At 37.2% G+C, this 24,477-nt stretch overlaps 2 protein-coding genes across 2 annotated transcripts; one reads left to right on the forward strand and one right to left on the reverse strand.

Annotated features, from left to right (window-relative positions):
• FAM162B (family with sequence similarity 162 member B) lies at window positions 1-4,500 on the forward strand. The gene is made up of 4 exons (XM_057368990.1): window positions 1-268; window positions 638-749; window positions 3,761-3,869; window positions 4,063-4,500. The coding sequence occupies exons 1-4, from the start codon at window positions 151-153 to the stop codon at window positions 4,159-4,161; spliced, it is 438 nt and encodes a 145-aa protein (XP_057224973.1). The 5' UTR covers window positions 1-150; the 3' UTR covers window positions 4,162-4,500.
• Window positions 4,501-4,612: 112 nt separating this feature from the next.
• Window positions 4,613-24,463, reverse strand: KPNA5 (karyopherin subunit alpha 5). Its single transcript, XM_057368989.1, has 14 exons — window positions 24,330-24,463; window positions 22,117-22,250; window positions 19,746-19,847; window positions 19,564-19,663; window positions 18,677-18,771; window positions 17,745-17,876; window positions 17,384-17,472; window positions 16,116-16,215; window positions 14,689-14,852; window positions 13,552-13,630; window positions 12,449-12,574; window positions 11,484-11,611; window positions 9,737-9,915; window positions 4,613-8,233 (listed from the first exon to the last, which is right to left on the reverse strand). Exons 1-14 carry the CDS (start codon window positions 24,331-24,333, stop codon window positions 8,046-8,048), a joined length of 1,620 nt encoding a protein of 539 aa, XP_057224972.1. The 5' UTR covers window positions 24,334-24,463; the 3' UTR covers window positions 4,613-8,045.
• Window positions 24,464-24,477: the final 14 nt, after the last annotated feature.

A 24,477-nucleotide genomic window follows, 5' to 3' on the forward strand; every position in this document is an offset into this window, starting at 1 on the left:
CAGAGGCTCCGGCTGGAGTAGAAGGTCTCTCCGAGGCAGAGGGTCCTGCCGGAGTAGAAGGTGTCTCCGAGGCAGAGGGTGCTGCCGGAGTAGAAGGTCTCTCCGCGGCAGAGGGTCCCGCCGCTCCTCGCCATCCTCGCCCCCCTCGCCATGCTGCCGGCGCTCCTCCGCCCGGGACGGCTGCTGTCCGCCGCTCCGCTCCGCCCGCCCGCGCCCCGGGGAGCCGCTGCCGGCGGGGAGCCCGCCCGGAGCCCGGGCAGCAGCCGCGGTAAGGGGCTGCCCKCCGAGGGGTGGGAAGGGAGCGGCGGGACGGGGTCGGGACCGCAATGGAGAGGGGCTGGGATGCTCGGTGCGGCGGCCCGACGGCGGCTCCGCAGCTCGGGGGTCCCGACAGCTCTCCTGCTGGCTTGGGTACCCACACCCGAGGGCGGTGGGGAGGTGGAACCGGACCCGCAGGAACGCTCGCTGCRTCCGGGGGTATTCCAGACACCGCGCAGCCGAAACTTGGAGGGCGAATCCCTAAATTGCTCTTCCAGACCAGGATGGGCAGGGGTTTTCCCTTCCTCCCGTTACTATCAGTCATAATTCACCCGTAAATCACGGTTTACAAAGGGTTTTTTTTTTCCTAATCTTTAAGCTGAGCAGGCTCACAGAGTGGTTGCAAGTTACAAACCTTCGAACTTTGACAAAAAAATCCTGCTCTGGACTGGACGTTTCAAGACAGAAGAAGAGATTCCTCTGAGAATCCCGTAAGTGTGCTGCCTTGTTCAAGGGTAACATGGAGCTGAAGGGAAAGCAGTAGTGTGATCCTGATCCTGTGGAAAATTTAAACTTTTTCCACAGAGTTTAAAACGGTCGGTTTTACAACACTGAGACTTGGAAACAAATTAGAGGGCAAGAGAATTTCCTGTCCTGGTTAGAGGTTAAGATGAGAAAATGTTCCTTGCTGGAGTCCCTAGAGCCTGGGATTAAGAACTGGATCCATCTGAGTAGACAGCCTTGGTTACATTTATGTACTGGCTTGTTTGTTTTGCTAATTCCTAATGTGCAGAGAAGGATGTTATTGGTAAACAAYATTTTCTGTTTATAGCTCTCATAAAATGTTCAAAGGGACCTGTCACTGATTGCATACAAAAAATTATTTTTGATTATAGAATTTGAGGAGAAATAGGGAAGGAGGTAATGAGCATCACCCATCAAGGAAAACCAGATTCTTGACATAGTCATAGCCTCCCATTCTTGCTGACCCAGTGGACTAGATGATCTTTGAAGGTTCCTTCCCAYSCAAACCACATGGACTCCACAGTTCTCTGACTTGCTGGAAATTTGCAACCCCTAAGGGAGTCAGTCAGTAAAAAGCCTGAAACCCCTCTAACGCTAATTGCTGCCTTTTCTTAGGATGGTACATACTGTGTTGGTCAGCTCTCCAGGTCACTACTTCTTATCATCATGGTATGTCCCTGTCTTGGGTGACACATTGAGAATAAAGAGTGTGCAGAGCTGTGTAAAGCAACAGGTGTATCCTGCCTGTTCTTGGTTCCTGACAGTTTCACTGGTGTTGGTTGAGCTGAACAGTGGCTTTCAGGTCTAACCTCTCTAGCGCCCTGTTAATTTCACCATCTTCCTCTAGAGAAAGGTTCAGACATGTCTCAGAAGCTGGGAATGCTATTCAGTCGTTGCATTTTCSAGTCGTACACATACATGCACAAAAATCACTTCTTTTTGGCCTGGCAGGTGAGTGTCACCACTTGGTGTTTTCTGAAAGTGAAGTCTTTTTAGAACTCTAAAACACTAAATAGTGATATGCTAGAAGTGGTTAATKGTGAGACATTGAAGCTGGACTGTGGCACCGTTTTAACTCCTGTTTAAAAAAGAGTTGCAAGGTGTTGTTACCTGTGGCCACAGTCTAACTGCTCTAGCTAGTTTGTATTATGAGACAGATCTGCAGTCTTTATCCAAGATTGTTGTGGTTGCCTTGTTGTTTTTTTGGGGTTTTTTTTGTGTTTTTGGTTTGTGGGTTTTTTTTGTTTTTGTTTTTTTTTTTTTTTTTTTTTTTTTTTTTTTTTTTTTTTTTTTTTTTTTTTTAAGAGCTGTTCCTGACTTCAGCAGAGATTTACTTAGAGGCTTGATTAAGGATTGAACAGCAAAGGCCTTAATGTGCAATTAGGGAAGAACACTGTAAGGTCTGTTTTCCTTAAAGCAGATGCAGAAAGCAGGGAGAAAGTGAAAATCTGCTTCRGAGGAGTTTCAATTAGTGTTCTGTGAAACATAATTAGGCTAATACGTCAGACTAATAACATTTATGGTTTTGCTTTTGTTGTTACAAATGGATTATTGGATTTATGATCTTACRTGCCAGTCTGATGTGCGGTTTGGTTTGAAGATGATTTGTATCATTGTACAAACCAGAAGCAGTTCCTTAGAACTGCAGGCGTTGTCAATCACCTGCGAGAATCAGAGCGTGCACACTGCGCTCCTGCGTGGGCTGGCAAGGTGTCAGCACGTGGGTGTCACAGCACTGCCACTCACAGGACTTGTCCTCTTCCACCAGGCTGAACCTTAGAGCCAAGCACAGCAACCCYCAGCCTTGGTGCAGGTTTTCATGGGCAGGACATCCACTGTAAAATCCCCASCTCTGCCCCATCCCACCACRTTACTCTTCAGAATGAAGCTAAAGGTGCTTTGGAGGAAAGAGAACATTACACCACTTTTACTTAGAACACAGAATTAATTCTTTATRCAACTATACTTTTTACACATAGAGTTGTGGGTTTATACATACATATAAAACATGTACTTATATCTTACAAATATATAAAACATTCCCACGATGAATTATGAAAGGAAAATTGTGCACAGCCGGTTATTATTACGAACATCTTAAAAACTGTAGTCCCAAGTATAATGTCTGATGTGGAAAAAGATGAATGTTTTTGGGACATTAAAAGAATGTTTTGGGACAATTTTCATGATTTCCTGTACTGCTGGTTCTCAGGGCCATGCCACCAGCTCAGAAGAGTGGAAGAAGGAAATGGGAGCAGCACCAAGACAGATTGCTGGGCTATGAAATACCTCTTTTGCACCACTTACTGCCACACAGAGGGCAGTGGTTTTCACTACTTTTGCCTACGATAACCAGTAAAAATAATCCTGTAGTGCTCTTGTTCAGGTGTGCACTCCTGTAATAGTGTAGTGGCTGACATCAGCTGTCCACTCTATGTCAGAATGCTGCTTTAATAAAGAACTAAAACCTCTAACTGGTAGCAGTACAAACTTTTAATCAACAATCCAAGTCCTTCGGCCACAGAACACCATCCAAATAGGTTAGATATGACACTAACGGATTTCTAAAGTTAATTTTGAATTAAATGGAGTTACTTTTACTCCATTCGTCTGACACCATACTTCRCCATCTGTTCTAAGTGGATAACCTCCCTTAATTTTCACTAAGTTTGGACCTTAAGACATGATTTCCAGTGTATTTACCCCAAGCATTGAAATGCAAACATTTATTGCCTGAGCAATTTTTTTTCCAACTTAAAAAACCCCAGAACAGTCAAAATCCATTAAATGTTACCCTTCCATGGGAAACGGATTAGAATCAGAAAATAGCTGATACATAACTAACCGCAGCAAGTTGAAGATGCTTGTTTCAGAAGCTAATTCTGTACTTATTTTTAATTGTGATGCCGTGTCTGCACCGCGTTGAAGAGATACTTTGTTGTTTTGTAATGACTCAATTCAACAACTGTAATTGCAGGCCAGAGATGCTAGACAAGGCAAGAAACAAAGCTCGAGTGAAAGCTTGTTACATCATGATTGGGCTCTCAATTATTGCCTGTTTTGCAGTGATTGCTTCAGCTAAGAAGGTGAGTATGGCATTGTAGCATACTTTTAATAATGGAATTCTGTGGAAAGACAAACCTAAACCAAGAGCAGCAGCTTACAGCTGCCCAACTTTTAGCTAACTTAGTCTCTGTCACTTAAGTGGTTGTTGCCCATTCCCAAGGTTGGGTAGCTTTCCCTGGGCACATCCTTACTCCTACACTGTTAATTCCTCAGGCTGCAGCACGTCACGAGTCCTTAACAAGCTTAAACTTGGCAAAGAAGGCCAAGTGGAGGAAGGAGGCTGCACTGGCCGCAGAGTCGAAGACAAAGTAACTTCACCTGAAATGCTGAATGTCCTCGGAGGAGCAAAATTAACTGTTGCTGAGAGGAATTAGTTTCACCCCTAAATACACAACTGTAATAYGCACACGCTGTGGCAGCTACAGCACCACAAAAAGAAAGGGAGGGTCTCTTTTATTAGGGAGATATGGTACTTGTTGCATATAATTAAAATTAGTTAGAATGTTTTGCATATGATTAAATGCAGTAATTTTTTTTTCAAGGAGATGAGGTAGTTTCCCAAGAATATCAGRTATCTTTGGTTAATCACAAAACATTTAAACCCAAAATGTTTCAATCTGGTGACAGTGCATAATCTTTCAGTGCACAAATCTACCAGGTTGAACTCAGCTGCATCAATGCTGTATTCAAAATGATATTTGCATTTTTTAGCTTTAAGAAGCCACACTTATTGAATCACTAAATAAATACAATAAACATCTGTAAAATAGGTTTTATTTGTTTCTGTATGGTATTTGGAGATTAAACATTACATAATATTGCATACTACTTATATGTGTTCTGTTACAGCAATGGGCCTTTGGCCTGGATTTAAAGATGCACTATTTCTATCTGAAGTTAATGCAGTTAATTTAGTTTCCACACATTGTATGAAGACATTGTCCCATAACTGGAATTTGTCATTCCAGATTTCAGTAAATTCTTGAGGTCACAGTTTAAGTCCACACATCAATTTTCAGACCTATTAYGAAAACCCTCAGTTGTACAATTTAATAAATTTAAACCAACTGAGAATTAACCATGGAGGAAAGATAATAGTGCATCTTTACTATTTTTTTAAAGACAGGCCCAACAATAAATAGTTTCCAGTTGCAAACTTGTTCTACAGCTAACATGTCTGTGTCACCATTATTACTATTTTCTGATTGCTGCTAGCAAGTGTGTAAAGCAAATACTAGAAAATTAAAAAGCTCTATGAACCAGTCCTCAGACGAAAGTGCAATGACAAAAAAATTAGATATGATTCAGTGTTATCAAGAGGAGGGAACTAATTAAAAAAATCTTATGCTCTGCATAGTTGCATAGATTAGCTAGTTAGTATTCACATTTAAGCAGAACAAATGGTACCCTTTTAATTAAACCCAACCCCTATRTTTTAACTGCTGGGGCACTTCAGATTACATATAAAATGCCAAGCTTGTAGAAATTTTCATATCAGTTTTCTTTTGTTTTTCTCTCCATACTGGTTTCATCTGTTTAGGTAACATCATCATAATCATGCCCCTAACCTGCAAATGAGTACACTGGAGCTGACCTTAAGTCATAATCTCTGGTTTTATTTTGTTCATTTATGTGCTTTTAACAAAATATGCTATAAACCCAGTGATAAAATAGGAGAGGCGATCCTGTATATATATCCTTTAAAGAATTTTCATTATTAATTTTTAAYGATATCAGGGTAAACCAAATGTTGAGTTTAAATAAGGATTTTCATTGTTCATGTGTCCATCTATTATTAGTTCCCTTTTAAATCATTCCATTTAAATGTGTCAGAGGCATGAAATATAGTTTGTCTAAATGCATAAAGTGCAGTCACTAACCATCCACATAGACAGAATAATATATCCACACTGATGACATTCTTTCAAAACAAATATAAAACTTGCAACGTCCCCTCTTCATTTTCAAGTCTTTCAATTAAGATTTTCACACTTCAGATTTGGTTTAAATAAGAGAGGTTTATAAATGTAGTTTTACAGGGTTCTCCAAATAAAAAGCAGGCACAGCTGGTTATTATCAAAACAAGGTTGTTAGAAACAAAGGAATACCCTGTTACCTGAATAATTTTCTTACACTAGAACACTGAAATTCAGCATTTGCTAGTAATCTTGGTAGATTTTCATGACTGTTACCCTGTTCTTTGACAGATGGGGAGTGGGGAGACCACAGGAAAGAATGAAGGTTGGTGTATGAAAACCTAAAACTATGAGAGTATAAAGGGCATAAGTACAATCACATAACATTATATGAAAATTTGGCAGCTGTACTCAATATTATCACGCGATTCAAAACTGTTGTATGCTGTACAAATCTAGGTTTAAAGTGTCATTTGCTAAAATATCTCATTATTCAGAGTTCATAAAGTAACAGCACTCCTATATACACTTCTTACACTTCTATCTTCCACTAAAAAGACTTCAAAGGGAGGTTGCTTCCCTCCCAGTTACATCTTAGTCAAAACTGACCATTAATTTTAGAAAATCCACTTCAAGTCCCACATTCAATTACAATATAGAATATATTGCTTTAACATCAAAGTGAAACATCTTAGAATCTTAACTTGCATGTAAAAAAAATTCTAAATATAAAATGGTACTGTAAATGATACCACCTTTAACCTGTATTTTTCAGTGCATTAAAATATTGTTTAGTGACAAGCACAGTGCCATGGGTAAGTGATTTGAAGTTAAAATTGCAGCTTTTTATGAAGCATGAAATGCTTTCATATGTCACAGATTTCACTTAACCCAGGAGTTTGATGTTAATACATTAATTACAGGTAATAAAAAACAGCAATATTTCAGAGTTAACCCAAAGTATTAATTTCTCCAAATGAGATATACTACTACTACACCAGAAACACTACTTATAAGCAAGTCAAAGCAGAGCATACACTTTTCTGTACTCAAAACTGTTAACGTAAATTTCAGAATTCTATTACTTTTAGTGTTTAAAAGCAAACACTAGATATTGTAGAGCCTAAATATTTAGATGACAATAACTTCTAGTTAGTTTTGGTGTCCACATACTTAATGCTATTTACAGTACAACAAACTTTTCCTTCAACTGGAGTGATTCACTGTTCATTCTTCACTGCAGTATTTCTATTGTCTCACCAAAAGCAAACCAAATTCATTAACCTAAGTGGCAGTAGCATACTTGGTCAAAAAACAACACCTACTGTCTAAACTAAGAAGCTATTGTACTAAAAGGCAAACAYTGCAATGTTTCTAAACTGGTATTACCACATCTTGACAGAAGACAGTTGTAAAACATCAGCACAGTGATTTCTGCAAATCATCCTCTGTCATTCCTAATTGCAGCTTTCTTGTGGTAACTGCAGTGGCTGCTTCCACTACAAAGTACTGCAGTTGTGGCTGACTTGTAATGCCATTTAGCAGCTTTCATTACAGAGCCAACATCAAATGACCAGCAAGGTCTCTGCTGATTCCAATTTGAAAACCTCTGAAATAGTCTTCTTCCCACATAATTAGGAGAAAACTTTTTAATATATTCAATATTATATTAGGTAATTAGCACTATATATGTATATCTATTTTGTCTTTAAATACATTTTATAAATAAATTCCAACAGTGTATTGTAAAGTAATGCACAAAAGTTCCACAATTTAAATAAATATTTTTCACATTCCAATTCAGCTTCTTACAAGCTCATCTTTATTTCATGCCTTAGTTCTGAAGCAATGTTTCTGCTTCAATACAAGAGGTAGATTTGATAGAGACTGGGCAAGTCAAGCCTACTGCCAAAAATCCAACTGTCAGTAACTGTATTGCTTGATATGAAGTTTGAGACTACATGAAAAATTCAGAACTACTACCTAAAATCCTACCAAGACTTAGCTAAACAGTTCCTGTTAAATCACATTTAATGCTTTTAGACATGATTACTCACAGTTATTTTCTGTACATGAGAGATAATGMAGAACACAAATACAAAACAGAGAACAGTTGTCTCTAACACAATATATAAAAGTGCATGAGCTGCTTCTTCATCTATTTCTGCAAAACATATTCAGCTTTTCCTCTAACTTTGGCCATAAAGAAAAGACCACTGAGAAAAAAAAAACCCAAACCGTACGCGTGTTTAAATTTTATGCTTGTATTCATTCAGTAGTTTAGAGCTGGAACCCCTCCATTGGAGCCTCCTGCTGTTGAAACACAAACTGCTGCTGACTTTCATCCACCTGAGGTGCAATATTAGAGTCCTCTTCTTCAACACCAAAATAATGTTCTATGAGTTCAAAAGCCTTTTGGTAGATCTCTTGGTTTTCATGCCTCTGAAGAAATTCAATTTTATCAAGTCCTAAAGTCAAAATAGAAAATTTTCAAAAATCTAGTTGCTTAAATGAATGATGAATTCAAATGGAAAGAGCTTATAGTATAGGGGTACTTCTTAAGACAAAAAAAATGCAATCCCAAATCACATCAATTAATTTGATATCACTGGTTCTTTATTTCCTAGCCCATGTATTTCTAGTCTTCATTTTCTGCTGTCCAAACTAATTTTAAAACTATCCTAGAAGGATTTCAATTTAATATTCCAATTCCTTTTCTTCTACACTTTCTGTATTCCCCAATCCTAAATTCAATCTCCACTCATGGAGTCGTCACTGGGCACAATCTGGTATTTTTAAATCTTACAATTAAATTTGAAAGAAGAGATTATCTTTCAAAAAGCTTACCATTTTGCAAGCTAGAGGACATAATTCAGCCAACAGAGCTGAGGTTAAGTGCTAGGTGGTCAGTTAGCTTGATACAAAACTTCAGCTTTTTAAGATAATGTAGTTTTCACTTAMACTGGATTAGAAAGAGCTCTTATGAACCCTTCTGGTGACTGCAGCAGTCAAAGCAATGAGGGTGATATAATCAGCTCTTTTCCTTACTTGAAACTATACAGCTAATGGAAAAAAGAGAACCTAGAGAGTCTTCAGTACTTATTCCTCTTACACATTTAATTGCAAAATTCTTYAAGAATGCACTTGATTAAAGAAATTAAACTCTGTAAAAGGAAATTCACATTTAAAGACTGATTTACAGCAAAGTTAGTACCATCTAATCAGATAYAATGTGGTCAATTAGAACTGTTACGAGCAGTCTCTGAAATACAAATGTTTGCCAATTTTGTTTTGWCAGAGCTACATAAAAGATAACTCTCCATAAAGAATGCCAGTTTCATTATAAGCCAACTGTAACACTAATTTTGTTAAAGCAAAAGCATCCACTCATGAGATTCCACAAATTAGTTTTCATAGTATGCCTTTATATAGTGGCTTAATTCAAGAACCTCTATAAGAAACTAAACTAAAACTTTTTTACTRAAAGTAAAAACTTACTTAGTTTTATGATCTGAAGTTGATTTTGCTATTACAGGTATTTACTATATTAAAAAGTGCTCCAGCTTTGGGATCAATTAAAAAATCCCTGATCTTAGAAACCCTGTTGGTAATGAAACTGTATTAGACCGGACTACATATTAAATTAATTAAAACCATATTTAGGGATGGCTGATAAACTTATGCAAAGCATGGCTGCACTAGACTAGGACAGCCGTTAAACCCTTCTGCAAATGCTTCTCTAGAGGGACATTTCACAAACCAACTGCAGATAAACACCCAGACATTTTCTGYATTTAACCACTCCTCCCTACCATGTTACATTACTTAATCTATGATAATATAAGAATTACTCCAAGCATAAATAAAGTAAAACTTACCTGCAAATTTCAAAATGATTCTCAATGGTTTTGTTTCTATAGGCTAGAATAAGGCAATCAAGTATACAAGTGTTACAAGAAGTATTTTCTTACCATATGCTTCCTCTATGAGGGCACAATAAGGATTAATGCCAATTCCATTTTGCTTTGATTCTTGCTCTCCAAGACGCAGAATATTTTCAAGTCCATTTAAAGCCACCTGTACTATTTTTGAATCCATCACAGTCAGGAGATCACAAAGAGGCTTGGTACAACCCAGTGCTACCAAATACCTTTATAACAGAATAAAAACAGAGGAACGCAAAAAGAAGAATTGATAATCYAGCACATTTATTCTGACATACCTGTCTACTGCTATAGGTACTTTTCAAGAACATGCAACAACCCAAAGAGAAATTTAGCCCAAACGAAACTAAATATTACAACTTACTCCAATACAAAAAAWTGAATGTGTATATACCTAATTGGAATGGGAAATCTATAGTATTTTTAACTTCTTTTTGCTAATAAACTTCAGGTGTGTTTAACTGAAAATAAGAGAAAAAAATTTAGCAGGAAGTTCTTTTCTCAGGCAGTTAAAATTTTGTAGTGGTAAAAATATCAAGCAAACACATTAAGATACATATAAGAACACAGGACACTACTCTGTGCTAACATRGTCCACGCTAGCAGTTTTTTAAGATAATAGCAACACCTACTATGAAAAGAAGGATGCAACCGTAAATGTAAAGACAAGATTCTGAGTATCCCATTTCTTTTTCCAATTTTGAAAAAAATTGTGTATGAACTGTGGCGAGTCATTATCTGTGTCCTTGCTTCTAGTATGTAAGTAAACGAAGACAGMAATGTTTGCCTAAATATAGTTTAATTCAGTGGTTTAAAACTATCCTGCAGTTAGACAGAAATACTTTGAGGACATCAAGAGGATTAAAACTTCTGACACCAATAACATAACTGTATTTTTGATAAGAACCTATTGTTATGATATTATATGCACATTTACTATTTGAATACATCATATTAAAATTTATTTTTTAAATACTAGATTTTAAAATGTTACATTATATAAGCAATTAAATCAAAATTAAGAAAAACGAACAGACTTTCYTTAGCTCTGCTAACAGTGGTTATAAGAAAACCAGGGTTACTTACAYTTTAAATAAATAAGCATGGACTTATTGCAACAGATCTCCCAAATATGCTGGAAAAGTGATCACATCACTTTCAGTTCTGGCTTTCAAATAATACAATAATTTATAAATCAATTTATCAGATACTGATTCAAAGTGATCATTGTTCTGACAGTATTCAGATAAACCAGAGAGTATTTTATTTGAGCAATTCACRAAAGTCCTATCTTTGCAGCACATAGCTACTGACAGCAAAATTTTAATCAAACTCAGTTCTGAAAAAGGAGTTGAGATATCTGCTTTAAAATAATACTGATAGGGMGTTTAAAATACATGAAGAAACCATTAAAATCCCTCAAGTCTGTCCATAAATGTACAATCCCACTGCACAAGTTTTCTAAACAACCCCCCCCCACAAAGTTTTCCATTTTCAGACACTGAAACTGGTCATCAACAGCTCCAATTGTGTTTGACTATGTAATATCAGCTCTGGAAGACAAGCCCGTGAAAACTTTAGGTGCAACACCACTGAAACAAAGCAGTAATGATTATGCATGTACTTCTCTGATTTTTCTGAATTTCTACATTTAGTTCTTGCACTGAGTTTTAAAAAATTGAGGCTACGTTTAGGATTTTGTTGCTATGACTGTTAAGATTAAAATGCAGAAATGATCCTTAGGGAGAGAAAATAGTAACATACASAAACTTACCTGATCTGTTCAGGGGTTCCTCCTGATGTTGCATTAGTTATGGCCCATGCTGCTTCTTTTCTGGTGCGAAATTCAGCTTTTTGGAGGATTTCAATCAATATTGGAAAAATATTTGCATCTATGACAGCCTGGGAGATGAAATTGTAACATTTAACAATAATTACTTAAGATTTCAGAACATTAACAACTTTAACTACAAGAGTTAGTGATGCCTGCTGACACCAAAGCAAAGAATATTCTGTATAAAAGGTGCCATATAAACTAGAAATGCTAAACTGAAATTCAAAACTATTCCAACAATGCACTGCAGCAGGCATCAGCATACCTTGGGTTTTTTATTTCTCTRTTTCTGGTGGGCACAGCACAGCTTACTGGATTGACCCATTTAAAAATCATACAACACATCCTGAGTTTTTGAACTGAAGATCAAGTCTTGRAACAAAATTTTCCCTTTTATTGAGGTCTGTGTCTCTACAGAGAGACCATGTCTGTAATCAGAAACTTTATTACATGTTTTAATTTACATCAAGAAGTAAACTTAATCTTTGACTGCAGTAGAATGGGAAAAAAAATATTAAAATATCTATGTTGGATCAGAATTTTCATTTTTATCAATCAGAACATTTTTTTAGTTAGCTCTGGACATCTGGAACAATAGTTAGGATGAAGAACTCATCACCGATGACATCATGCTGTTTTTTTATCCAAGTGAAATGTTCAGCATATCCAAACTGGTTCACTTTTCACTGGACAAATTCATAGTACAAACTGTGAAAGTTTTATCTCAAACAATCTTTCAAAATTTACAAGAAGACATTGAGGTTAGGTAAAATTATAGACAGGTAGACTAAAACGAAAAACCCAGAGTCAATGCAGTATCTATTTACAACTCCTTGTGAAGGAAAATCAAGTAAAAGAGTAAAATGAAAACAAAATCAACAGAATAACAAATTCCCAGGCTTTACCTGAATCTGAGCTCTGTTTCCTGCAGTTATATTAGAAACAGTCCAGCATGCTTCTTTTCTAATAGATTCCTTGGGACTACTAAGCAAGTGCAAGAGACAAGGTAATGCAGAGCAGTTTAGAATCACCTAGAATAATTCAAAAATTGAAAGTGGGTTTTACAATTACATATATATAGCCTTACACAAAATACATATATATAAAAATATATAGAAGCATTTTACAGAGGACTTCAAAAGATTTTGCAAAACATTTTTATTATACAGAGTRTCATAGATAACATCCTGCAAAATTAAAGTGTTCACTGCTGTAGCATCTAACCAGATAATCCAGCAATTTGAAAGAATCTTCCTTCAATTAAGTTCAGGCCAAAAGACTGACAACAGCAAGACTAAGTAAGGCTGCTTAATGCTAAAATATGAGTAAGTCAAAATAACTGATAAGTATTCATCTAATTTGTATGGTTATTTGTTAATTTTTTAAGAGATAAAGTTTTCTATTTAATTCCTTAGCAAAATACCCTCCTCTACAGCTCACAAATTAGGCAATTAACACTTCCCCTTATGCTCTCTCTACATTAGTTCTGTCAGCCTTTTAGGCACAATTCTTTTTAAAGTAGGACCTATCTTGCTATTTTCTGCATTGCTTCAAAATTAATTCCATTGCCTAAAATTAATAAAACAAATCTTTAATATAAATTGCATCAGTAAGACCATCACACACAAATTCATGGACAAGCCAAGTATAAGCACAGCTTAGAACTGAAAACCTTGACTGCCTTTTAGTCTCAAAAAAGAAGAACCATAATAAATAATTGAACCCCCTGTTAGAAAGGGGAAAAAACAAGAATGAGAAGCAAGTCAAAGTACCATACAGAAATGAAGCAATCCACTACMGACAATGCTGTACAAAAAAAAAAAAAAGTTGATTCTTGCATTAATTTAATGTTTAAAACAGCAGCCTGAATTGTCAAATCAACAACATAGATCACTACAAAGCCTCTTTCAGTGATGTATGCAGATACCGGTTCCGGACATGTATTTTGTCAAAGTTTTTACAAAATCCTGTCTTGTGAAATAATTTTTCTTAAATCAACTAGTCTTACCTGTGTTTGGATATCATCCCCAGTAACAATATTTCCAACTGCTCTTAATGCAGGGGATACCACCTTGTAATCATTATGCCTGGAGACAAATATTATATTGCTTGATATTACCAAGTGTTAAAGTATATTTGCATTTTCAGCAAACAATGGTTAACTTCAGGTGCTAAATTTGTAGTTATTGAAGCACTGTATTACTTACTGCACTTTCCCCCTGTTTAGCCAAATTTGCCAACTGCAACCCCACAACTGAATTGSTGATTCAAAGACCAGGCACCTCTATGACACAACACAACTTAGAGTAATCTGTCCAGCAGATCCATTTTGGCCAGCTCAAGTATTATTAAACACAATGCTGGGACATGTGCCATTCAATACCCGCAGAAACAGAGGGGGTGTTATGAGGTGTATATTAAAGCTTAGAAGGTTGTGTAAGTGAAATTCCCCCTTTTGTAAGTCAATAATCCTAGAAGTSAGTACATGAAGTCCATATTCAGCTGCCTGATGTGTGAGGGAAAGAAATAACTCAGCTGTCCTAGAGCTTCCATGGAAGAGGAACCTTACCCTCTCCTGACAGCTATAAAAAATTAGCTTTTCAAAGGGAACTACGCTGAGCTGTTAGTGCTGGGAACTACTGTCCCTGACCTACCCTGCAGTCCCATGTGAACACAGGGATTTAGTCTCCCTTTCCAGGAAAATAATGAACCATAACCCAAATATATCAGAACAGTTCAAAGGTGCCTCTAGCCTGCCTCTGGACTTCACTGAGTCCAAGAACAGTCTGTAAAGCAATTACATGTCCTAGAATGGAAAATAGAACAGTGAAATTAAAGAATATACATAATTTACCATTCTAGATTAGTCTTCAGTCTTCACCTTTCTATTTMTTTATGTATAGGAAATCCCACATTAAAATTTAAAGAATAAAAAGGAATACTTTGGAGAAAACGTTTTTTCACTGTCAATGTCAGGAATAATTCCAGGAGCTCAGCAACCTAGCAAGCAGCTTAAAGATTTCAGACTGAATTCATGTTCATCATTTTTTTACAAAAATTAATTAAGATTTCAGGTGAAAAAACACAGCTCTATTTTAATATTAACAGTACTGTAAGACATTTATTTGGTGAAAAGATCACTTACATAAGCAGCTCTACCAATCTTCGACACACTCCAGAATCAATAACAGCTTGAATTTTATCATCGGGACCATCTGAAAGGTAAGAGAGGGCCCAGCAAGCATCTGCTAATACATCCGGATCACTGCTAAACAACAGTCTTGATAAAACATTTAAGCAAGGAGCAACCTAGGTTAAAGAAAAATATTGCATAAAATTAGGTGTTCCATCCTTCTCAAGTTTCAGAGAACACTCTGCAAAGGCATAAATGTGCAAAACTATTTACTTCTCGGGTACACGAGGTCATTAACGAATGAGGACCCAGGTGGAACACTTTCTAATTAAACTAGATACCCAATTCAAACCAGCAAATTGGATAAATTCTGATTCACAGCATATTTATTGAGATACTGTATTAAGTACATAATTKTTCAGCTTAAACAAACTGAACAGCTGAAACAAACCATCTGCTTTTACAGGTAATCAGATGATCAGGAATTACTGACACTTTTTAATCCTTCAGGAAGAAAGAGTCTCAAAGTAATAAAGGGTTTTTTTATTGCTGGCTTTGTAGAAGTACTGGCAGTTATTTGTAATAACCAACTTGGAGCCACTCACAGAGCACCCAACCAATATTCACTGAATGGAGGAACAAGCAATGTCTCATTTCAGTTCTCCTTGCCACTGTACCCTCTGGCCTTAAACTCCATAGCTTCCATACAGAGCCAAATGAATGAGAGCATCTTAACTAGACCATTTGGAACCTGACAGATTTCTGCTATACAGCCTGGGAATTTCATATTCTTTGTAGAATTTAATTCTTTACCTTACAAGGGTTATACCAATTCAGCCCCTGTTACGTGTCCAACTGCTATTTCTATTTTTAAAGTCATTAACCTCACCAGAAATTAATTTTGTTTTGAAAATAAGAAGCTGAAACTCCTACTAGTCTCTACAATCTTTATAGCCACGTTGTAGAGAGAAGAAAAAAAAGGGGAGAGCATATAGGCTCTCTCTGTCATCATAGTCTGATTTAACTGCATCTGACAGAGCAGGAAACTCAAATTTATTCATGCAGCATGCACTCACAATCACAGAACAAAAAGAAAACTGAGGAAGCTTCACCTGTAACTTGCATTCTCTACAACAGTTCTAGAGAAAACACAGCCCCAAATGGTTTAGTGCTGATCGCATAATTGATCCATCACTTCACACCAGTGTATGACTATTTGCATCAGACTATAGTCTCAAGTTTTTACGTGATGTGATTTTATTGCTGATAGGTGCCCAAGTARATGATTTTTCACAGATAAAACTGATGGACAAGACTGTATTATGATATTAAAAACATAAAATATATGTCYATATGCAAAGATTCTGTTGGTTACAAAGTATTACAAACATTACTSCGGTTTAGCTTACTGATTTCTTGAAATTACTACTTTGTTTTACCTTACTGAAGTCTGGAGGTGGGTTCTTTCCTCTACAAAGATTTGAGAGAGCCCAGACTGCATTTCTAGTCGTCGTAAGACGATTTGAATTTGTTAACAATCTGTAAAACAGAGACAACAACAATGAAGAAAGTAATTACTGATTAAAATTTAGGAAATTCTATGTCTATTGTTACCAACAGAACATCAGGAACAGAAATTCTAATATTGGTCATTAGTTTATTTCTCTTCATAGCTTACATGCTGCAACTATTTTCTTAAAATTAACTGAATCTAAGCAGATTATTTTGCATGGATGTCTCGTYCGCAAATAACTTACATGCATGCAAAGTAAATGATTGCTTATATGAAAAATYATTTAAATAAACTTTTCTGAGGGTCTTTAGAAGGGGTTAGAAGATGCAACCCTTCTTAGAATTAACTCTGATGTTTTCATTCAGAGAATGCAATTAATAATAATAAAAAATAGTTCCATAAAACAGTTATAACTTTGAGGTTCTTAAAAAAAAATTAATTCAATTACTTCTGTTTTTGCCAAACAGAGCCTAAAAGATTCAACACCTGAAAAATCAGGCTCTCTTTCACATACATACCAAAATGTCTAAAATGTTAATTCTTTAAACCCTTGGTGAAGGTAATCTGCTGTTCTAAGTATTTTACAAATGCTATAARTAATTTTATTGCTTTAAGAGGTAATAAACTGAACATTTTTTTTGTACAAATTCATCATCCCTGTAATTAAAACACAATGGTAATCACACAGGAAACGCTTGAATAATATTCCTAGTGAAGAGAAATCTTCTMGTGGAACACACCCCATTTAACAGCTACTCTGTCGGCTCATCTCAACAAGCAAATGGATAAATAGGAAGACAAGAGCTTGGAGCTACTGGACAAAGGTGGGATAACTGCCYATTGCCCAGGCAGATGGAATCATACAAATACAAGCGGGAACTAAATCATGTCTCGCACCTTATACATCCATACATCTGGCAACACAGAGTTTGCACAATRCACGAATTTCATACTTGTGAAATTACACTTCTCTTCTTTTGCAAACACTGAAAAGCTCCCAATCATGGACTAATAATTAAAGATATTCATGAAGCTCATGTAATCAAAAACATCATTAGACTGCTCATTTTTTATTATAKCATTAGGATTCTCAATTTTAAAAAAATCTATGTTCTTTTCAAGTAAATTCTAAGTTGAAGTTTACATTTATCTATATATATACAACGTATTACAGTATTAGCTTACAATACTTACTCCAAGAGAGGTGGCAATATTCCACAGTTCAAAACAAAGTCTCTACATTCTGCATTATCACCAGCAATGTTCCCAAGAGCCCACACTGCCTTCAAAAGCAAAGCATCCAAGTGAATTTATACATCCTTGCAAATCAACTTTTACAGATAATCTATATTTATTACAGCAAATATCATAGAATAGAGAAAAAAAAAAATCTATTAGGGAAATAATACAGTGACAATAAATTTTTATCTTCCTGGAAGCAGATCAACTAGCTACTAGGCAAACAGGGCTCAASGCCTCTCTAACCCCACACCCTGAAGACAACATTCATAAATGAATTTTAAATAGTTATAAAACCCCTCAAGAAGATAGTTACCTGCTCCTGTACATCTTCATGCTCTGAACTAAGCAACTTAATAAAAATGGGAACCGCTCCAGTTTCAATTACAACTTTGGTATGTAAGAAAGTTCCAGATGCTATGTTTGTCAAAGCCCAAGCTGCTTCAAACTGTTGAGGAACACAAAGGCAGCCATATTAAACCACTCAGCAGTAAAACTTAAAATCATGACATGAAGTTTGGCATAAGAATTTCAAAGGTTAATTTTCCAACTTTTTTTCCTTTCCACTGAAGAGCAGTTACTATTAGAGTGCTCTCTATACAATAAAATACTGGGCACTGACCAAATYTCTATTTAGCAAGAGCCTTCAGTGGCTACATTATTTTTAGGTTTTGTCTTACAGCATTAAGAAAGATTTCAAATCACTATTAACTAGTACAAATGTATTTTGTTTACTCAATTTTAAGTTAATTTTTCCAGTATGAATGTCCATAAGGCCCAAGTGCTATTCCCATGGGAGAATAGACAGAACTAGTTTCTCCTACTCTTGATTAGATACTTCTCAAAGATTTTCTAAAAGGATTGCAAACAACCCTTTCAGGTTCCCGTATTTTTTTTTATTTTCTAAGACGTCATCTGAAAAGTACTACAGTATACTCAACACTAACAAGACAGATTCTGCTCACACAGCATTGCTATGATCTTAATATACCACTCCTTAAATCCTCTTGAACACCTCCTGCTTTAAACACTCAAGTTTTTGTCCAGCWGAATACATGACCCTAAAGACTACTATGAAATTCACAAAGTTGAGTCACATTTTTAGCAGCAATAATGAAAACATATGGCTTCAGTGGTGAAAAATAATTATATTTAGTTACTAAAACCCCCACCAAATGTGCCTTCCAAAGCTCTTTTGGAAACTTCTAATGCCATTCCAAACCCCCAATCAGTGCTAGCCAAACTCACTTGCAGAGTGTAATTTTCACTCCTCTCTAGAAATTTCACAAATCTCTGTACTACTCCTGGTTTTTGTATGACTTCATCTATAGGTGGATTAGGCTCTAGGAATAAAAACAAACATAGCATCTGTGTAAAAAGACCAAATAAATTACTTTTTCAGTATGACACAAAACATGAATATGGTTTGTAGTTCTTATCATAATTTCATTCAATCTCTTTATTTTCAAATGAAGGAGTTACAAACTTTYCACTTGAGAAGACTTCAGGAACTATTCTATGAAGTGCTACAGTTTAGTAAAAATCCTATTACATATAAAAACAGTAACACATACTGTTACCCATTGGCATCTTAGTAACACATCACAAAACACTGCTCCTTCAACCAATAGCTTAGGTTGGTAGAAAGCTGGATATTACTTTATCYATTATCACCAGTTATTACTTTAAAACACCAAGAACACCTTTACCAAYCATGCTATACACACACCAGCCTGAATGTAAGATTTCATGTTTTACAGTCCCAACAAAAACAAGCTTCAGTTCTTTGCCAGCCATTGAGTTTTTTCCCCTTGAGTTCAGAATGAGAATGAGAAGCTGAATCACTGCAACAATTACTCTAAGTATGTTAGTGTGCAGTTTGTTACTGCCCTGGACACCTCAATCAAAACATCCTTGTTTTTTCACTTTGTCTGAAAGACTTAACATTAAAATAATGAAGATTTCCGTATTTAGCCATTAAGTCAGAAGAGATACGGCACAGTTTCTTTATAAACAGAAATTTCTGCAAGCTCTATTTTAAAATAAAACATAACTAAAGGTTAACTGCCTTTAAGTATAATTCATAGTAACACAGAAGGAAGCAAATAGAAAAAAAACAGGCAATGTTTACCTACCTTTAGATAGCAATTTTCTGAATTTCTGAGTTGCTGTGAGTTGTTGATCAGGATCATCCGAAAATATCATCTGCACCATATCTACTGTAATAACTTCTTCCTAAAAATGCAAGCAGAATTTTTTATGTGTAGTACTATGCACACTAAGAGATAACATTCTAAACACACTTTAAACTATTTACCTCTGGAATAGGTACAGTAGAGCTGACATCAGGATCCTGAATTGGGCTTTCTACCATAGATTCCTCATTTCCCGGGAGAGAAACATTTCGGCGTTTAAATAGCTGAACAAAGGAGAAATTTTTGAGAGACATTAGAACTTATCAATGCATGGGTATTGATGACATACACTTGATGAAATGTTTTCACCAATACCAGTCAAAGGATTTTAACTACTCACCTTCTTATTCATCCATGCAAGGGGAATTCTACACAAAAGTTTAGATAACATAAAGGAGAAAAATACTACCATATCTGTACCTTGATAAACTGCACAGCAACACTTCACATAGACATTTAAAACTAAATTCTTATTAGTTATAAAGATCCATAAATATTTCCACCAGTAATCTTTTATCCCTTATAATTATCATTCACTCTAAGCAAGAAATAGCATTCAACAAGCTACTTTCCTCTTTCTTAGGTTTTAGGCTAAAATAATCAAGCCATAGGCAATGTTTGTGTTTCAACACATTGCATTCCTCCCTTCGACAGAAGATCACTAAGCAGCACCTGTATTTCATGCCCAGTTGAAGAAAGATTAAACCAGAAACATTTTCACATAAAAGAGAAAAAACAATATAGTGTGAAAGTTCACCTTGAAGCTATGTAGCATTAAACAATTCTCTATGTCCAAGAATTGCTTTACAATTGGCTACACACACTGCCTATGCTCAGAATACATACCAACACTGTAGTATTTGATAAACTATGTTCAATGAGTCTCCCTTCGTTTTCTGGCATTCAAGCAAAACATTTACATTGACCTGTTCACTTCTAGAAACCAAAACTAAATTTTTATCTTTATTCTGGTACCAGAATTTACACCTATTCTAACTAACAATTCTAAGAATATTACATTTGTGCCTTTAAAAAGGAATGATAGACCCTTGGTCCCTTGACTAAGATTTCACCTGTAAGCATAATAATGAAACCATGTACTAAATCGTGAAGGTTTTTTCCCCCTAGGTGTCTAGAGACCTAGGTTTCTGCTGTTGTACATGTCCAAAACAAAGAACATGTTTACACCCAGCTGTATTTCAACAGGAACCTAAACCAAGGCATTCTCTCCCTTGTTCAATGCACTTATGAATTAGGCGTAATTCTGGACATAAAACAACTACAGAATCCTGAATACAAATGAGGCTTAATACCACTTWAACCCACAAAAGAAGAAGAAAAAAACATTCAATTTTTGGAAGACCAGCCACTCTTTCTAGCACTCAACAAGGACATAGAAGCTCTTGGTTGAAAAGTATAAACTTATCTGGTCTATCTACCAGTTACAATTTCTTCTGGAGCACAAGCAGTCTCATATCCCTGCATAAACTCATTCTCCCCAGTTCAGAAAGAGCTAAAAAACACTAGTCCAAAAAACTAAGATCAAGGAGAGCATAATAGTAGTCTCATTGTTACAACAGTAACAATAGTAGTYTCATTGTTACAACATTGTCTCCAATCAGCATGGGAGAGGAAACACCCATAATTTTCATAATTTATTTAGGGAGCATTTAATACAAAATACATAAACAAAACTTTCAGCAGGAACTGCAATGCAGTTACCCATTCACAGGTAAATGCTCCAGTACCATACCACTTCTGACTCCTACCCYTTGGCCCAAGTAATTTACATTCTTTTTCCATGCACCACTTTTCCAGTAGAAGGGTAAGCATTCCCACCTGGAAGCAGACTGTAATTCAGAGCCTGGGACACTCTCTAGGTTGCGGGAGACAAACTCATCCATTTCAAAACAACCAGAAAAACAAACTACATTCCTTACCCTCCTGGCAAGATACTACTAAGCATTTTAAGAAAAGGCACTATAACAAACTATGAAATTATACAAAGCTCCATGTACTSTGATCACTAAAAATTCAATGAGAACAACTGCAAATGTTTATATAGTAKTTCAGGGACACTAACTGGTAGCTGCTTTATTAAGTTAGTACGGAAAAACTCTTGGGCAATTTGCAGCACAGTATCAAAGATGAAAATAATCCTCTCCCTTCAAACAGCAAAACTTTGACCCAGACTCTAGAAGAGAATGCACGATTTCAAATTCGTACTTGAAATATGAGTGTTCTTTCASTCTAGTCTCACATGTTTAAACCTAGATTATGGATTAAAGTTAAAAGTCATGGCTCTCCTCTGTGGGCTTTGTTAATTTTTTTATGATCCTATTGAGAGGTGCTTCCCATAATTCCAACGAAAACAGACATTCAATCCAGCACTCCTGGATTCTACTCCAGAGGATGAGCCTGCTCATGTCCTTTCAGGTCCCTGAATATAGTTCCACAAGCACTGAACAGTTAACAGCTCACCAAGATGCTTACCTGCTCTTCTCTCTTCTGTTTCCGAAGCTGGATTCCTTCCTCCTCTCTTCTCCTGCGCATTTCTTGGGGATTAAGTGCATTATTCTTGTAGCTCTTCATTCTGAAGTTATCTTTACCTGGGCTTGCCATGTTATCTATTGAAAAAATGAAAAATTACTGCAAAAGGCCAAACCTGGCATTTCTTGTACTATGTAAGTATCTACAGCAGCCACTATATATTTTTGCATCTGTTTGCAATACCCAGTTCATCAGCAAAAATCTTTAATGTAGAAATCACAGCACAATCGATGCATAGACAGACATTTCTAAACTGCGTATTAAACTACTACTGAGTTCATCTCAAGGATCAGATACATCACTTAAGGACATTAGCTGCTGTAAAAATAAACTATGCATACTACAAGCAAACTGAAAAACAAAAAGCAAAGATATTATGCTGCTAAATTTTGGTTCTGTCAGCAAGCAAGCAAAGAAATTTTCTTCCCCCTCTCATAAAGATGACATTAAATGTGTTACAAATAAGGACAAAGTTGATAAAAAACCTGCAGTAATTATTGCTTCATTTAATACCTTATGGCATTGAAAGTTTCATTACTTTCAATGTCTCACAAACATAACAGAATCTAAGGGTTATGCTTCTCCTTTTAAACAGTGGGCAGAAAAATAATTTAAGGGTCAGTAGCACCCAGACAGGCATACTCTTTTCCATTTTAAACTAACAAAATTATTGACTCACTTCAATTACCAGCTCTTTTAATGGGTTTAGAGGATTAGAATCTGTCATTTCAGGTATGTCGGTWGCGGAAAGATAAAAGTGATAGCTCATGATTCTGTCATCAGAATGATCAAACTGAATGAAAAAGGTTGCTAATAGCATGGTGCCTTTTTTTGAAACTAGGACTGTAGCCTTCATCTGAGAAACAACCGTTAAAAACAWGACTCAAGACTCTACACAAACTATCACTTGTCTGGAATTCTTCTACAGAGAGTAAATATGTAAACTACAGCTCTTGAGCTGTGCACACTTGTCTAACAACTTCCATGCTGAGACAATTTTTTTTTCAGATTTGGCGTTTTTGTTTGTTCTGGGTTTTTTATATCAGCAGTTCAATAAACAYAAGCTATGAGAGGAAAACAGACTGCACACTTAGGCTGACACCAAGGACTCAGCTGCCTGTTTCCCCCAAGTATCTGCCTCACGGGCTCTTGTAAAGTGCTGACATCTCTGCACCACAATGCTAAGTGCACTACTGTCTAAGGCAAATTTCTAGCAATAGYCATGTAACTTTATTTTCCCAACAATGCTACTGGTTTATCTAGTCCTAAAACACCATCCATTTCTTAATCCCTCATGTCGTGATAATTTACTTGTACCAATGAAACTGTCAGGCCAAGTGGACTGAACAAGAGAAGTGCACATTCAAARTAAYCCAGMCACCAGYTCTGYAAAGAGTTACAGAAGGTCAACTGCAAGGAAGGAAGGTCTCATCAAAACTGTTTTTAAATAGAAGTTTACAAATTTACAGCTTCATTCCCCTGCCAAGGCTTATAGTATAGACGACATCGTAAGGGCAACAAGACTGGCAGTCAGTCCCAGGTTTCACACCTTCTACATCTGAGATCCAAGTAAGCCTGCATTTCTGTGCTACAAAACTACTCCCGTTTTAACACCAAATCCCTCCACCCATCATATCCTGCATTGCRCCCACTTGTTGTACATAGTCTTAGAACTACCATACCACTTTCTTTTCTCCTTATTGTCTCCATGAGGCTCCCTAAACACGGCGCCTCGCTCTCTCTCCGCCCCCTCCCCGGCCCGACGCTGCCCACAGGCTCCGCACCGGCCAAGCCCGCAAGGACTGACCAGGACTGAGTGAGCTCTCAGCCCGAGAGGCCGGGCACCCACCCACCCAGCCCGGCTCCTCACAGCGAGGAAAGCTCTGCACCCACTTCCTCGCCAGAAGGGATGGAAAGCCCCCTCCATCGGTAACAGGGCAGGGAAGGAGGAGGACGGCAGAGCCCGCTTGCCGGAGGAAGCGGGTACCTCAYCCCAGCCCCGACCGAGCTGCCGTGMGGGCAATGCCCCGCGGGAGCCAGCGACAGACCGGCCTGCGCCGGGGAGAGCGAGTGCACCGGGCACCGCACCCAGCCCCACAAGGGATGCACCCCCTGCTGCCCCTACCGGCCGGCTCCCGGCGCTTTTCCCTCCTTACCCATCGCGGCGGACACGCCCGGCGCCCGCCGCCGTCCAAACGCGAGATCCTGGCTCCGGAACGCTCCGCACCGGCGGCACTCACCGACGCAAGATGGCGGACGCCGCCCCGCCGCGCGCCGCACTGGCCGGGGGGCGGGGCCCGCCCG

The sequence above is a fragment of the Malurus melanocephalus genome, unplaced genomic scaffold (genome assembly GCF_030028575.1).
Source record: "Malurus melanocephalus ecotype Western Australia unplaced genomic scaffold, MMel_1.1 scaffold_100, whole genome shotgun sequence".
NCBI lineage: Eukaryota > Metazoa > Chordata > Aves > Passeriformes > Maluridae > Malurus > Malurus melanocephalus.